Here is a 15970-nt window from a genome sequence, read left to right as displayed (position 1 = left end):
GAGGGGATGGACAGATTAAGAAAGAAGTAAAAAAGTAATAAAGAAAGGGTTTACAGAGAATAGATAAACAGTAAATATGTAGAAGTATCAATAGAAAGAAAAAGATAGAGGAAAAAAGAATTAGAGATTTAGAGGCAAAAATAAATAAAAAAAATATGAGAGAGAGAGAGAGAGAGGTTTGTTAGTGTGTGTATGAATGTTTTTTAAAAGCCTGTATCATTCACTCACCGTCTGTGTGTTCTGGACTCTGTGCTGTCTTCCTCCCTCTGTCCTCACTAACATATATACACACACACACACACAAACACACACATATATATATGTATATATAAAAATCAGTGTTCTCAGCACTCTGCTCCAATTCCCTCACAGCACTCACTATTTATCCCTCCCATCAAGCTCTGAATTGGTAAACAAAAATATGACAAAAGATTAAAGATTAAAAGATTAAAGATTATAGATATTTCCCTTTTCATTGTAAAAAAACAAAACAAAAAAAACATCCCACTATTTTTAGTTCTGGTTTAGTCCTGGTTTTATCTGATGAGGGAGAGTCTCTCCTTAAGACTTCTGGACTTTCAGATAGCACTGTTATCACCAGGGATCAAACCTATGCTTACATTCACTACATCACTTGTAGTACTTCAGCATGAAGAAGCTTTATTCCAATATTTCTGGAGCATTTTTATTTCTCCATTTGTCATGAAAGTTTCACACAGTGCAAAAAATATTTGTGTTCAAATAATGTAGAAAACAGGAGAGATCATTTCTGTGCTGAAGTGTTATATTATGTAAAAGCTGGAATCAAGCTTTAACCAAAATGCTGTTTTTAGCATTAGCTTTTAAACTAAATTCATGTGACTAGCCTTCCTCTGGCGCTCATCTGTTTATGAGTTAAAATGTGGCATAATGTATTTGGACGTTATCTCAGGCTTCAGGCTAAAGCTTAGCTGCTATTAACCCCTGCAGAGCTGGAGGCTAGCAAAAGTGTGATTAGCCTATTGTGTGCTGCTAGTTACCTGATTAGCACAAAGGAGGTAGTGGAGCATTCTGGGAAAGCCTCAAGGTCAGCCACGCCAAGACTGGACGCACTGCTGTTTCCGTTCCTGTAACACACACAGACACACACTCAGTGTTACATACAATAAATATCAAGGTTTTTGAACACCTCTTATAATGGCTGATTCCAACTACTTTAAGGCACATACAGTAATACATTATATTCATAGAAAAGCATGAAATGAAATGGGATATTGCACAAATCTAAGGTCACCATGCCCAATGCCAAGTGTCAACTACAGGGGTATAAAGCCTCCCAGCATTGGGCTGTGTACCACTAGAACTGTGTTCTCTGGAGTGATGGAGCTCCATTCAATACTTTGCAAGGTGATTTTGACCCAGATATAATCATCCAACATCAGTACTGGACTTCAATGATTGTGTGGCTGAATATCCTCACAGAAATGTTCCAACATCTAGTGTCAAACCTTCTCAAAGGAAAAAAATCCTGATTAATACACTTCATTTCAGGAGAGATGCTGGACGAGCAAATTCAAGACAGTTGAATCTCTCCAAACAACCACCGCACAAAAGTTTCTACTGTTCCAAAAATAATTGTTGGCCATAGCGATAGTAACTGCTCAAAATAATTAACATTCTGCAATTTTTTTTAAACACAATAAAGGACAGAATTTTCCTTCTAATCGCAACAGGAAAGGGAGCAGAGGATGGAGTGCGAGTGAACGAACAAATGGAGGGGCCATGAGGTGGTGCATGATTATGTAAGTAGCCTGTAAGTGTTTCTTGTGAATTAGCAGTGATTAGGGGCTTAAACCTTAGTATGAAAATCTGTTGTTATTAAATATATAGAAGTTAACATTAAATAAAGTGTGTTAAATAAATAGTACAACAATGAATTCTGTTACATCAACTCAACTCCAAAGAACTCCAAAGTAGGAGTCCTGAATAACTAGTGCCAATATCTCAGGTTACAGCATGAACCTCGAGTGTATTATTGTGATTATACCACAGTTTGTTATCGCTGTTTATTATTAGGTTTAAAGATCAAGGATATGGTTCCATTTGGTCACATTCTTTTTTTGCCCTTTTTGACAAACTCTGGATCTTGAACTGGCCCTCTCCAGTAAACTGGTCAGCATTTGCACCGGTTTTGCTATGATTCAAGGTTGAGTTATGCAGATCTGCTCTGGTCTAAATCAGGACAGTGCTAGAGCCAGAGATAAATGGATAGAGTCAATAAACGTCATGGTTTAACCACTGTTTACAACGGGTTCAGATCATAGCGGTGTATCATACACGTGTACATGATGCCAATCTGTTTAAGTTTAAAGTGAGTATTTTGGAGCTGATCTGGTGAACAAGAGCAATAGGGAAAGGAGGACAGATAAATAAAAGATGTGCCTCAATCTCACTCTGAACACAGCCACGGAAACCACACAGATAGCATTTTTCTGTTTTTACTTCCTTGCTCTTTTCATTTGTTTTCAAATCAGAACGCAGATAATGAGTCCACTGTGCCACATCTCTTTACTCTGGTCAAAATGAGGTGTGCTAGCAGAAACTGAACCACTTCCACAATGGTTGAAAATACCTAGGCGCCCCACCGCTAGTGTTATTGCTAGGTCACGTGTATTTTACAAATTAATACCTGAAGAGCTTTGGTCTGAATGCAATTATTGTGCAATATTAGCACTTTAGAACGTTTCTCAGCCAATCACATGGCAGGATCGGAACTAACTGTGGTATAATTTTCTTTTAAAACACTCAAATTGGACTTTCTGATGGAAAAGTAGATAGTTGTATAGAGTTGGCCTTGTCTGAAGTGGACAGGAAGTGAGCAGAGCACCTGTTTGGGTATGTGGGGCAGTTCCTCTGTGTGTGATGTGTTTGATGGTGTGTAAGGTAAAACCTCTGCTCTGTCAGGTTGATTCACTCAGAAACAGTCATTCTAATGGAACCTCTCTCCCCTCAGGGATTTACATCCTTCCCACACACACACTTTTTGTAAACATCTACAATCTTGTAAACATTTTAAAATCTAAAATTCTACCAGGTGCCAGAATGTAATAAGTACTTTTTTGTGTGAATATATAACATATGTTTATTTAAAACTAGAAGAGAAGAAAACTTAAAAACGTTAGTTAACATTTTCACACAGGGGTCATAATTATAACATACGTTCATGAACTACATTTATATATTAGACTGTTGGTCCTGATCACACAATCTGATTGGCTGAGAAGTGTTTTACAGGAATTGTACTATTCCACTTAGAGACATCTGCTAAAAATCAGCTCACTTTACTCTGCACTTAACTGCTACTAATTTCTGATATTTCACCAGTGACTTGTAGCATATACAGATTCTGGAAAAAAAAAATAAAAAATAAAACCCATTGGCAGCATTTAAGGAAGAATGGCAAGTTTAATATGCATCATGTCTCTAAAGATAAAGCCTTATATCTCTGATTTTGGTATATTTTGTTTCCCTCTCCATAAATAAAACAATGAAAATACCAATAGAATGCTCAAGAATGATGTGGAGGAAAAAACTAATTTTCAATATAAAGAATACATTTTCCTTATTTCTAAATAAGTTGGGATGCTGGGCAATATGTAAATAAACATTTCAAATGTTGAAACTCATTTTTTTCATTCAACATTTATCTTGTTTCAGGTTGTGTTGGTCAGGACCCTAGCCGGAATCATTGGGTACAACACACTCTATATAAATATAAAATATAAGTAACTGGTCTTTTCAGTTCCCAAACCTTTACAGAGTGACGTTAAGAAGAAGTTTTTAGAAATATTTCATAATTAAAAAACAAAAAAAATGGGCAAATGGGGAAAAAAAAAAAAAAAAAAAAAAAAAAAAAAAAACATCAAACTTTCTCAGTTCCAACATTTAAAATGCTGTCTTTTTATTGTTTTCAGTTTAGGATTTGAGTCCCAGATTTTCTGTAAATGGTGTTTGTATTTATAAAATATATATGAAAATATCAGAAAAAAAAAACAAATGTATATACTTCAAGAAAAAGTAGTTTTGCAGGAGAGGGAGTATATGCAATTCAAGTAATAAGATTCAATTTTAAGTTCTTTTGGACCATTTCTCTTGGAACCTCTGTGGTAAAAGTAGGACACTGTGAATGGCAGGTGGTATTTTCAACTTTAAAAAGCCAAGATATATGTATAAATGTCACGTCAGTGTTTTTATACCCCTGTGTAAGTGTGTTAGTGTCCTGTAGACAGTTTAATGTCATTTGGTGTAGTGTGTGCGTGTGTGTGTGTGCGCGCGCACGCATGTGTGTGCCCAGTGGGCAGTTTAATCTCATTTTGTTTAATGTGGCATGCCTGTGTGCTGACTAAGCCAGAGCTCTGTGTGTGTGTGTTTTCCAGTGCATGTTCCCTCCAGCTGTGATTTATTGGTGTATTCACATATTTGGTTGATGAATCAAAAAAAAGAAAAAAAAAGAAAAGAAATGCCAAGAGACTTTAATGTGACAATTAAAGTGAATTGCGAGTGCCATTAATCTTGACCCTGACTAAATTTGACTCGGATGGGAAGTATTTAAAGCAACAGTGTACATATATGTATACTATATAGATATATTCAGTGCTGGGGAGTAACGGAATACGTCTATGGCCGAACAAATTTAGAATACAAAATATAAGTAACTGTGTTCTGTTAAGATCTATTCACAAAAAGTTTGATATTTACAGGTGAATAAATGCACAGCAAGTTTTGGAAAAACAAACATGTATATTAACGGTATCTTTCACCCCGAGTCTGAAACTGAGGGATCTGCATCAGATTTTGTGCTAGAACCTGTTCTATTTTCTAAATTAATTAAATCAGAGTGCCTTTATCATGGTTGCAGACCATACAAATGAGCGGAAAGATGAACAGCTCATATTGTTCGTAGCAGCTTTTCATACACGCTGACTACTGAAATGTGGCAGTTAAAGAAAATATAATTCCTTTTAACGAGAGAAGCAACAAGCAGAAGCAGGGCCTTAAAATCCCCCAGTTGCCTTTCGGAAACACTGCAGTGTTTGTTGTTTAGTTGCAGTGCTTAAAAATAATTTTAATGTTTGAAAGGTACTTGGTTGGGAAATGAATGGAAAAACTCAATGTTAAAGATGGTGTCTTTTTGCAAATGTGCAGTAACAAAAAAAACATTTCTTATGTTTAAAGCAATATTAGGCTGACAAACAAAACAAAAGAAGAAGAAGAAAAAAACAACCAGACTGGGTTGTTTTATTTCAGCCTGTGGGTCTGTAGGAGCTTCAGATACCCATGCCCCCTTAAAATGATCTGAAGAGACTGAAATGGCTGGTATCTGTTTACATATTTGAACAATGCTCTGAATAAATCTTTGCCCAGGCCTAGTTCAATGGAAAGCATAGCAGCTTAGATTATGGAGCAGAGGGAGCAGAGGGTAGCGTTAGCATTTGACTCATGTAGCTTTAATGCAGCACTAAATGGAGCAGTTTCTGGGATGGCCGGTAAGGCATGATAGGATACTGGAGGACTGACCCCTGGCTGATCTGAATAAAGCTACTGGTGGTCTCCTCCTGGGTGTCATCCACCTGAGCCCAGCTCCCTGAACCACTGTCGTCAGAGCTGGAGCCACGAGAGCGCCGCTGCTCCTCTGCTCCTGTTGTGGGCGCTGAGGTGCTGTCAGTGCTGAGGAAAAAGCACAACTGCCATCTGACAAATCCGGGTGGATTTGCCTCGGAAAGAAATCAAACTTATACACTACTAATATTTCAGCAATTGATAAAAAGTTATCAAAGCATTTTACCCTATCAAACAACTACAGAAGCCTGAAAATGCCATAGATATATTTCTTAATCAGATTTACTTTAGTTTTAGGATGCCTGACAAATGCATCCCCTGTGCTTTGAATGTGCATTTATTTTATATTTTTATTATTAAATTCATTTGTATTTATTATTATTTTCTTTTTCCTGACATCTCCAGAAAATCATTTTGCTATACCAAGGAAACCTCATCTGTTATATTTTCATAATGACAAACATTTGAATTAAATTAACTCATCGCAGGAACCCATGTCATTTTTATGGCTTCTGTGTGTGTTGTAGGATGTGTGTTTTATTCAATGTAGGTTTCCTCTCCCTAGTTTTTATTTTGTGCTGTGGTAGATATCTATTTTTGGTGTGCACAACCCCACTGGCAAAGTGGAACAATCATTTTGTATTAAAGGGAAATGGTTGACAATTTAATTTAGCAAAATCACTTTCCTTCCTATGTGCTCTCTCTCTCCCTCTCTCTCTCTCAGGTACATCAAAGCCAATGTGCTGAACTCAGATGTTACCGTTTGTGCTTTTTCAAAGCTCCCCTACAAGCTCATAGCACTTAAAATAAATTGAGTGCTACTTTTTTGCCCTGGAGTGGTGTTTGTTCAGGTTTTTTTTTTTATTGTACCTGTTCTGGTTTGATGGCACTCGATCATGAGATCTTTGAGGATGGACTTGTTGGGTATGTGATTCCTTTTCCGTGTTTTCAGACACTTGATCTGGCTCAATGTGGATTAGAGGAACTTCTCTTTGGCCTAAATGTCTAATTCCGCCACTTGAGGAAATTTGGGAAACTCCAGCAGCTTCCTGTTGTTCCGTTCTTGTCCGGCTGTGACCACTTCCTGGACGCGATTGCTTAAACCCCTGCCTCCTCTCTCCAACGGTAGCATGTTTCTGATTAGTTCCGCCTTCCTGCTGACCTCCCATTATTGACTTTCCGCTCTCTACGATATCAGCAGCCAGGCGATTAGCAAAGAGCTGTACGTGAGGCTGTGAATCTGCAGAATCCAACTCCATACTGTCTTCTGAAGGCTCTGCTATGATCTTGTTTTTCCGCATCAGAGACTCAATGGAGCTAGCCCATGTCTCATGGATTAGCATGTCCGTGATGTGGTCTGTTTGGCCACGCTGGTATAAGCAAGAATCAGACTTGCACAAACTTGTTGATGATACTGAATTTGACGGGTAGATGTTGAGACAGTCGCCATGAACATTTCGGGCAAATCCGTCAAATGAGTTTGCCTTAATTGGTGAGTTTACAGTCAGTCTTGAGTCGGATGACCTTCTGTCGGGAACAGAGGACTGGCGAATGCAGAAGGGTGTTCTAGGAGTGGGGGGAAGAAGGCTGTTGCTCCATTCTTTGGTCTTGGTGATGCCATAGTCTTTATTCTCTTTGTCCATATCTTTAAGCATAAACCTGTAAAATTCTTCAGTGATGCTCTCAGTGCTAGACTGCTTGGACAGGCAAGACGTCGTCCGTACGTTGAGATGTCCGTTTTTCCTGCTTGCCGCCTGTTGTACAGCTGCTGCCAGGATGCTGCTGGCATTCTTCCCGGCATAGTAGTCCAGCAAGAGGTCGAATTCTCTGCCCTCTGTCTCCATCTGGTTCACCATGAACCGAGAGAACTCATCTGTGATACTCTCGCAACTGGACTGTTTGGAGATGGAACTTCCTCGACTCAAGTTGTGACCAAGTCTGTTGCCAGGGCCCAGGGTGTTCGGCGCTCCGGAAGGATCCCCGTCCTCTTCAGGGATGCTTTCGCAACTGGAAGCTTTTCCTCGACTGCTCCACCTCTCGCACTGAAGCCTGCTGCGAGATGGCTGGCCTTGCTTGGATGTGTCCACAATGTTAAGTTCTGGACAGTTCATGATCCTGGCTGTGACCTCAGAAGCAAAGAGGGCAAATGGATCAGAGGTTGCTGGTTCATCCAAGTTGACAGTTTCATCCACCACGCGATTGACCAAACGCTCCATGAGCTCAGGCTGCTCTTCTGTTTTGCGTTTGATCTCACTGAGACGAGGTGGCCGGTGCTTCTTGGCGATTGTGGAACCGTTCTGGGTTTCTTTTCTGCGGAGAACTGATGCTGTCCGGCAAGGAAGTAGAAGGCCTTCAGGTAATTCAGATCCACCCTTGAGGGCACAGAACCAGGGCTGCTTGCCAGTTGAATTTTCCAGGCAAATCGCCGCCAATTCTGTGGCCATGGACACCACTGTTGTTGCCAAGTCCTCTGCAAAACATGTGACTGGACTCTTGCACTCATTCTGCTCAATCTTATGTACCGCAAGAACTCCCGTTGAGGAGGAAGAGGACTGCTGCATGATGTCTCCCTCTCTTCCTCTCTCTTTCCCTTGAGTGCTGTGTAAGGGAGAACTCTCAGCCCAGGGAAGCCCAGAGTCATGGCTCCAATCGCACTTTCCCAGCTGGCCCTGCAGGTCAGCAAGTTCCCGAACCGTGGCTGTGTTTATTCTGCTCTGAGCCAGCCTGCAGGACTCTTTCTCGTTCAAGTGTGATTCGCTCTCTCTATCCTCCTGATTGCTCTTCTGCTCCCTCTCTTTTTCTCGTCTTCCTGGAGAGCTGCTTTGCCTCTCGCTGGGATTATCAGGCTCAGTGAGGGACTGTAATTGGCTTAGCACTTCTCTGCCAGGTTCACATTCTTTGGTACCGACTTTGCTCGCTATCCTTTCACTTGACCCTGGATTACATGTGGAAATGTCACTAAATCTTTTTGAAGTGACGCAAAGCACATCAAAGAGCAGACTATTGACACTGTCCAGGAGGAACCTTTGCATGTTCCCTTTAACATCTTCGCTTTTTGCTGCTTTTTCAAGGGCATATTTGAAAATGCTGTCTGCCAACTCCTGGGTAAATTCATCCACCTCGAGGTGCTCTTGGTAGGACCTTCTTGGACGTGTGATCCCATCCACAATCTTGTTATGCGTAGTCTCAAGGAAATTTGCTATGCTTGTGTAGCTTTGTCTGTGAGTTAGTACTGCTGAGGCTTCTCTGAGCAGAACCTCGGCCACATTAGCCCTGAATGTTTCCACGCAAGTCCCTTCCGCTACACTACAGTGAAGTGGGATTGCTGTGGAAGCTTGGGCAGCAGAAAGTAACCCCAGAGATGCAGAAAACATCTCTCCTGAATCTTCAGTATCTGCAGAACCTTCAGTTAAGTCCACAACAGCTACAGCTCCAGCCACTTGCGCCATTCCACATAGGGCAGAAGAGAATGAATAGTCGCCTTGCTCTGTCTCACTCCCGTTTTCTTCTTCTTCATCATCATCCTCTGCATCTTCCTCATTTTCTGATTCCAGGGTGAGCCTCTCTGTAACCTGTGGGGAGCTGATTGTGCCAATGACACTAACAGCACATGCCAGTGCCACTTCCACTGGCTTAGCCGAGTGTCTCTTAGGAGAGCTGTGGGAGTGATGTGGGTGTGATTGGGATTGAGATCGAGTGTGTGCTAAAGGCTCAGGTGCATTTTTCTCTAGTTCAGACTGTGACTGTGACCCAGGCCACTCAGCTGCTTCCTCACAGTTATCAGGACTTTGCACTATGACAATTTTTGGGAGTTCAAAAGAGCAGGTTCTTGTCCTGTGAGGATCCTTGTCTGTGTGCTGGCTCGTGCTAGCTGCTTTCAGTGGTGAACTAGAGATGCTAACCGCTGCCTCTGGTGCAAATGATGGCTCGTCCTGAGAAAGGTGGATAAAGGCGTCCTGCAAAACGGACTCAGCTAGATTGGTGGCGTAGTGTCCGGCTGACTCTTTGGTTTGTTGGCAGAATTTTTTTTGAGTTTTGGGAGTTGTGCTGTGTCTGGTTGGTGCAGGAGAAGAATCCCTGCAAAGTTTATGTGACTTTGAGGAAGCACAGAGTGTATCTGAGTCCTCACTGTCCTCTCTGTCCACTGTATTTTTCCTCTGAATGCATCCTGACCTCAGAAAATCTGCTACTTCTGTTGAAACCCCACCATCTGCATCTACAGAGAGAGAGAGAGAGAGAGAGAGAGAGAGAGGAGGGCGGGGATTAATATTCATATATAGATCAGAGAAACTATGCTGCAGAACTCTGCTCATAAAATGCTAATATTAATAATGCTGCCTTAAATCAACCAGAACCAAGCAGAACTGTGAAAGTGAATAAATAAAAATCCTAATTTTTAAGTGCAAATTATTCCATGCATGACAGGATATGTTCAATGTATTCAGTTGAATAAACTTCAGTTCTACGTTCTGTTTTATTTAAAGAGGCACTTTTGCCAAAATGAAAAATGTAATCATTGCTATATCTGCTGTAAACAATTTTGCTTGCATCCTACAGCGTCACATATTTACAATATATAATATATACTGTTTTATAATGTATACTTTTTAGAATATTCAGAGGATATTCCCTCATCATCTGCTAGCTCTCCGTTCAGTTTGCTTGCTGGAAACTGGTCTAATGTCCATGTATCAATAAACCTGAGGGACCTTAACATTTTGAAAAGCATGAAAAAAGATAAGGATATGGCTCTACTCCTGCTCCATTGGTCGCTAATATTGACTTATTTTTGCTGTTTCAGATTATTTAAGAAAGGACTGGCGCCCCCTCCAGGGTGTATTCCTGCCTTGCATCCAATGAATCGAGGTAGGCTCTGGACCCACTGTGACCCTGAACTGGCTAAAGGTTACAGATAATGGATGGATGGATGGAATTGACTCCAAATTCAGGATATCACTAACTGCATGAAAGTGTATGTTTTCCCCTCAAACATACCAATCCATCTTAAAAGCTTATTAATTAAAAAAAAAAAAAAAAAAAAAAAAAAAAAAAGAGAACAGCACTTGCCCAGAATCATTGATATTCCCTTTGAAGCTTAAATTGTTTTGAAAATGTCACATAACATCGTCAGCAAATACAGCATCATCTTTATTATCGGTCAGCACACTTTTTAAAAGCTAATATAGAGAAAAAGCTGAAAAGCTGCTTAAAAACATGTGACATTACATAAACACTGTCAGAGAGAGAGAGGGACAGCCCTATCAGTGCACTATCAATGTTGCATGCCTGCTGTTTTCCTGCTCCCTCTTCTAACTGCCACCCATTGCAAATCTGTGTCCTCCACCGGTCTGATTATTAATATTACATTGGCTATGAGGGGAGCATAACCTTCACACAGCGTTAGCTCTAATTCCATATGAGAGATTAATTATAGATTACCCTAGGCTCGTAGCGACCAAGCCGAGTGTCTCTTTGCCCTAATCAGGGACTCGAGGCCAGTCTCATCGCACAATCTCTGAGTCATTGATTTGAGGGTGTGTTCAGGGCCTTGAGCTTAATATTAAACTGCTTATATTAAAATAACAGTTTCTTACACTGTTAAATAAAAACAGCGGTCATTACAACTTCTTGAACATCACCATCCTATTTATAACAGAATGTTCTTTATTTTAATGACTACCATTATTGTTGTTTTTGTTGTTAGTGTTTAACTTGTTGTGCATAGGGCACAAGATGTAGGCTATAAGCAAGAGGCCACAAATGTTTGTGAATGAAATTTGCATTAAAGGTTATAACAGCTACATAATTTTTTCATGACAGTTGACATAAGCTCATATAAACATATTAGGGCGGTCGAAGTTAACGCAATAATAGCGCATTAACATGATCTCAATTTAGCGCTTTTTAAAAAAGTTCTGTTAACGTGAATTCTATTTGACGCAGCAAGTCATCCGTAGTTCATGTTGAGACTTGACCATGCGCTGCATCTCTCATTAAGAGTAGAGGAGTGAGTGAGTGATGGAGAAAGGTCTGTTAAACGGGAAGTTTAAAATCAAAAGTATGCTAGATGGCTCACTTGAAAAAGAAAAATGAGCTGCTTTGTCATCTAGCACTTTGACCAGACTTGTGTGCCTCAGCAGTTGGCTTGGGTCAACAAAATAGAAGCTGTGCCTAACTACATGATTTGAAATTAAGGCCAACCCGTTGTTCCTGTTCAGATTAACTGGTCTAACTTAACCAGTGCCTTGATTCTGAATTAGGCCTAGGCCTATGTTCTATTAAGAAGAGTTTGATGAAGTAGGTTTTTGTTTGCACTTTGCATTAAATGAGATTTCGATATGCTGTAGCACTGTGGTATGACACTACATGTCTTTAATGAAGTCCACTTTTGTGTAATTTATTTATTTTTGCACAGTACTGTGAAGTCCTATAGGCTGTGACTGGATACAACTCCAGCACAACTGACATTTTTATTTAGTATTTATTTTCTTTTGTTATACATATCTGAACTGAGGCACAGTAGCATGTGACTACATGTCTTATATTTGAGACTATAGCTCCCTAATCTATTACAAATCCAGTTTTGTGTTTTGTAGGTTCAGTATTACTGCCCACTACGCGAGTGAATAAAACTCCCTTACAGTTTTCTCTAGCCCCAGCAGTTTTTAACATAAGTACATTGAGCATAATATGTGTTCACCATTTTAATTTCACTTTAAAATCCTTATTTTATATAACATTTACACAGATAAAAAAAGTGGTTAATCGTATTTAACTATGTGAAATTCTGAGATTAATTGTGATAATTTTTTAATCGTTTGACAGCCCTAAAATATATATAAAGGTTTACTCCAAAAGGCATAAGTTCAGGGTGAGACTGGAAAGAACCGTTACAAGTGTTTATGAAGTGCGAAGGCTTTATTAACGATAACCCACTGTAAAGTGTTACCAAACTTTTTTTAATCTTGGATGTAAACTTTCTGAAGGGAGTTTATTCCTTTCTACTCATCTGGGACCATTTTACATTAGATGTAAGTATTTGATCACATTTAGTCATAAACATTAGTGAGGTAAGGTCCTTATCTTGAATTTTAGGTTCTGGATCACAAACACCCCTTCAGCTCATCCCCAAGGTATTAGATAGTGCTCCATCACTCCAGAGAACACAGTCCAAAGTTCTCTTTCTGTTTTCTCTCTCTCTCCCTCTCTGATATATGATTGCTTTATAAGCTGTTGCTTGGTTACCGCAGATAAACACGTTGACCTTTTCCAGGTACTTCATGCAAAAGGTTATAAATATTATAAATCATAAATAACATGTTTACAGGGATGTAAATTCATGTTCTTCTGATTATGGCAAAAATCACTCACACATTACAATTGCACATGTATTTTATCATCACTGACAGAGCAATTCCAATACAAGAGAAATAAAAATAGAGTGCAATAATTTGCAAATCCACCACAGAATAAAGTCAAGGTATCCCGGTTTTTTATTCTTTTTTTTCAATTTTTTTTAAAATACATCTTAATTCTGAAATCAGCATTGTCCAAAAACATAAGGGTTGAGGATCAACAGGACAAAAGCTCCTACAGAGATTAATCCAGCAGTGCAAGAAGTGCACATGCATGGTTGGAGGATTCTAGGTGTTTCACACACTGTAGCACATAATACCAGCAAAGGATTTAGTGAAAACCAATAAGATCTGTTTGTATAGAACAAGACTGCAAAGCCCAACTGACCTGTGATCCCTCTCACACACCGCTACATTATAAACCAGCTCAAAGCGTGTGGTAAACAGTCACATGTATTTGACAACACTGTAAAAAATTTTCCACATTGTGTCTCTACAAAAGCTTACCACACACAGCAGAGACTACATTTCAATCATGTGCCTTCTCAGGGATTCTCTGACCTAGAAGTTCATGTGTTTTCCACATGCCACACTTTACTCAGAAAAAGCCCATGCAGATTGTTACCTGTGTAAAAATTGAAAAGCTGGTGTCTGTTACAGTGTGGGGATGTGTTAATGTGCATCTTTCACATCTGAGTCGGAACCATTAACACTGAAAAATATAAACACATTTTGGAGCAATATATGCTGCGGAACAAAGCTATATTCCGACAGCAGGAACACACTGATAAGCCGTGCTCCGATTAGTTGAGGAGCTGGTGTGTTATCTGTGCTGCAGCACAGTGTGTTAGTTTGTTACCCAACCAAACAGATTTTGTAGATTCTGCTGTAAATGTGATGGAACTGCTGCCATTTCTCCATGAATTCTGCCCATTTTCATTCCATTTGGCCTCAGAGAAAAAAGGTGTTCCATGGGGAAAGAGGAGGATCTGCCCTTTAACACACAGCACTTTAAAAAGCGTTCCACGTCAGCACAGAGTGCCCAGAGAATTCCAGGGCATTAAAAAAAAAACCTATTAAATAAACTCACCTTAAAAATAATCAATATATTTCTCAAACAGGAAAAGGTTGAAATAATCATATAATATTTTTTCAAAAATTTCAATGTGAGAAAAATTTGATGTTTTGACTAGATTTAAGGTCATTTTCATTTAAGAAAACATCCATTATTACTTTTAGAAAACACAAATCGAATTAAAAACATTGTTGTACCTTTAAAATGTACAGTACCTTTTCTTGACAGTGTTGGTTCTTTTAGAACCCTCCAAGAAAACAACTGTCTCCTTCCCTACCCCTCTCTCTCTCTCTTGCTTTCTTCCTCATTTCAATTAAATAAAATAATAAGAATAAATAAATCAGTTGATTAATACATCAATTAAAAACAATTAAATAGAATGGGATGAAATAAAAAAGACGATATTCATTCAAAGCAATGATGTGCAACAAGTATATAAATTCTTGCACATTAATGCTTTGTAGTTTTATAGAGGTGGGCGGGGTTTGATTTAGGTGTGGATTAGTAGCGTGTGTATGGAGCATACTGTTGTAATCCAAACAAAAAGGTGTATCCCTGTTTTTGTGGATATTTAATTTACTACACTACTTGAACACAGCAGTTCTCGTCATGGGAAAACGTCATGATGAATCCACCAATAGACATGCTCCAGAAGTTAAGCAGTTTTTTTCCTTCTCTTATAAAGCTATTATTATGGAGAAACATTTTTTCCTAGGACAGCAACAACATGTGATCCGTGTTGCTCTTTCTTCTCTGTCCACTCTTTCTTCCTGCTCTTCTCTCTCCCTCTATATATATTCCCTCTCCTCCCTCCCTCCTCTGTATCTCTCTCTAAAGCTCACCACCATTGGACTGTGGAGCATTGGAACTGTGTTCTCTGGGGTGATGGAGCTCCATTCATTATGTTGGGAGGAGATAGTGTGGTGTCAGCACCTGATCTAAAGATAGGTAGACGCATGAATGGAAAATGGATGAAAAGACAGACAGAGGGATGAATAAGTGAGTGTATTACTGTCGGTTTCTGAATGGGTTGTCCTTGCTGTTGCACCCAAGCAGGTGATGGACAGGATTAGAGATGAATGGAAAAAGAGACAGATGGATAGACTGATGAATGAATTGATGGACAGAAGGCGACAGATAAATGAGCAGATGGAAGGATGAACGAATGAACAGACAGATGAATTAATGAACAGAAATAATGGATGCATAAACAGGGACAGATGGTGGAATGGAAAAATATGAATAGATGGATGACTAGAATGGACAATGAATCAACAGATGGACAAATGACTTACAGACAGATGGCTAGATGAATGGACAGAAAAATGGATGAATGGTTGTGTTAATATTTTTGGAACGGCAGTTGGATGAATGGATGGATGATTTAACTGAATTTTTTTAAAAAGGGAAAAACAAATAGATGGATGGATGGATGAATAAGCAAATGATTACTGACCGTTTCTGAGTGGGTCATCTTCACTGTCATCCCCCAGGTGCTCAGAAGCAGTGAGGAAGTCGTCCTCTATGGATGAGACAGAACGGTTTGTGTCGTCGTCAGCAATGGGCTGACCAGCCAATCGGACGCGCCGCTGACGCTCCTGCCCACACTGCAGACCAATCAGAAACTTGTTTATCTGTAGCACAATGCTACTCAGACCACGCCCACTGGAGCTCTGCAGCATACAGACATCAGCAGCTCTCCGAGCCTGAATTACAGACACACACACACACAGAGACATATATTGTGTGTTAGCCTATGACACAGTGAGTTAGAGAAATCTGCTACGGGCAAGTAGGACTGACACGTAAGACCTGTTTGGGTCATGTCCACAGCCGAGACTGACCTGACAGTGGGTGGAGTCATGTCCACAGCAGAGACTGACCTGACAGTGGGTGGAGTCATGTCCACAGCAGAGACTGACCTGACAGTGGGTGGAGTCAT

At 39.8% G+C, this 15970-nt stretch overlaps 1 protein-coding gene across 6 annotated transcripts in view; it reads right to left on the bottom strand.

The window, feature by feature from the left end:
• The window catches only part of sphkap (SPHK1 interactor, AKAP domain containing), an 82569-nt gene that overhangs the window by 4823 nt on the left and 61776 nt on the right, over positions 1-15970 (bottom strand). For 4 of the 6 annotated variants that reach the window (XM_066684421.1, XM_066684422.1, XM_066684425.1 and 1 more), the window contains 5 exons: positions 15485-15734; positions 6469-9814; positions 5557-5706; positions 1020-1106; positions 229-275 (listed from right to left, as the gene is read on the bottom strand). In XM_066684421.1, the coding sequence (XP_066540518.1) occupies positions 229-275; positions 1020-1106; positions 5557-5706; positions 6469-9814; positions 15485-15734 (3880 nt within the window). The remainder of the gene's footprint in view (positions 1-228; positions 276-1019; positions 1107-5556; positions 5707-6468; positions 9815-15484; positions 15735-15970) is intronic. The other 2 variants (XM_066684423.1, XM_066684427.1) reach the window with 2 other exon arrangements.

Source organism: Hoplias malabaricus, chromosome 11 (genome assembly GCF_029633855.1).
Source record: "Hoplias malabaricus isolate fHopMal1 chromosome 11, fHopMal1.hap1, whole genome shotgun sequence".
Taxonomy (NCBI): domain Eukaryota; kingdom Metazoa; phylum Chordata; class Actinopteri; order Characiformes; family Erythrinidae; genus Hoplias; species Hoplias malabaricus.
This window is presented reverse-complemented; position numbering and strand designations above follow the sequence as displayed.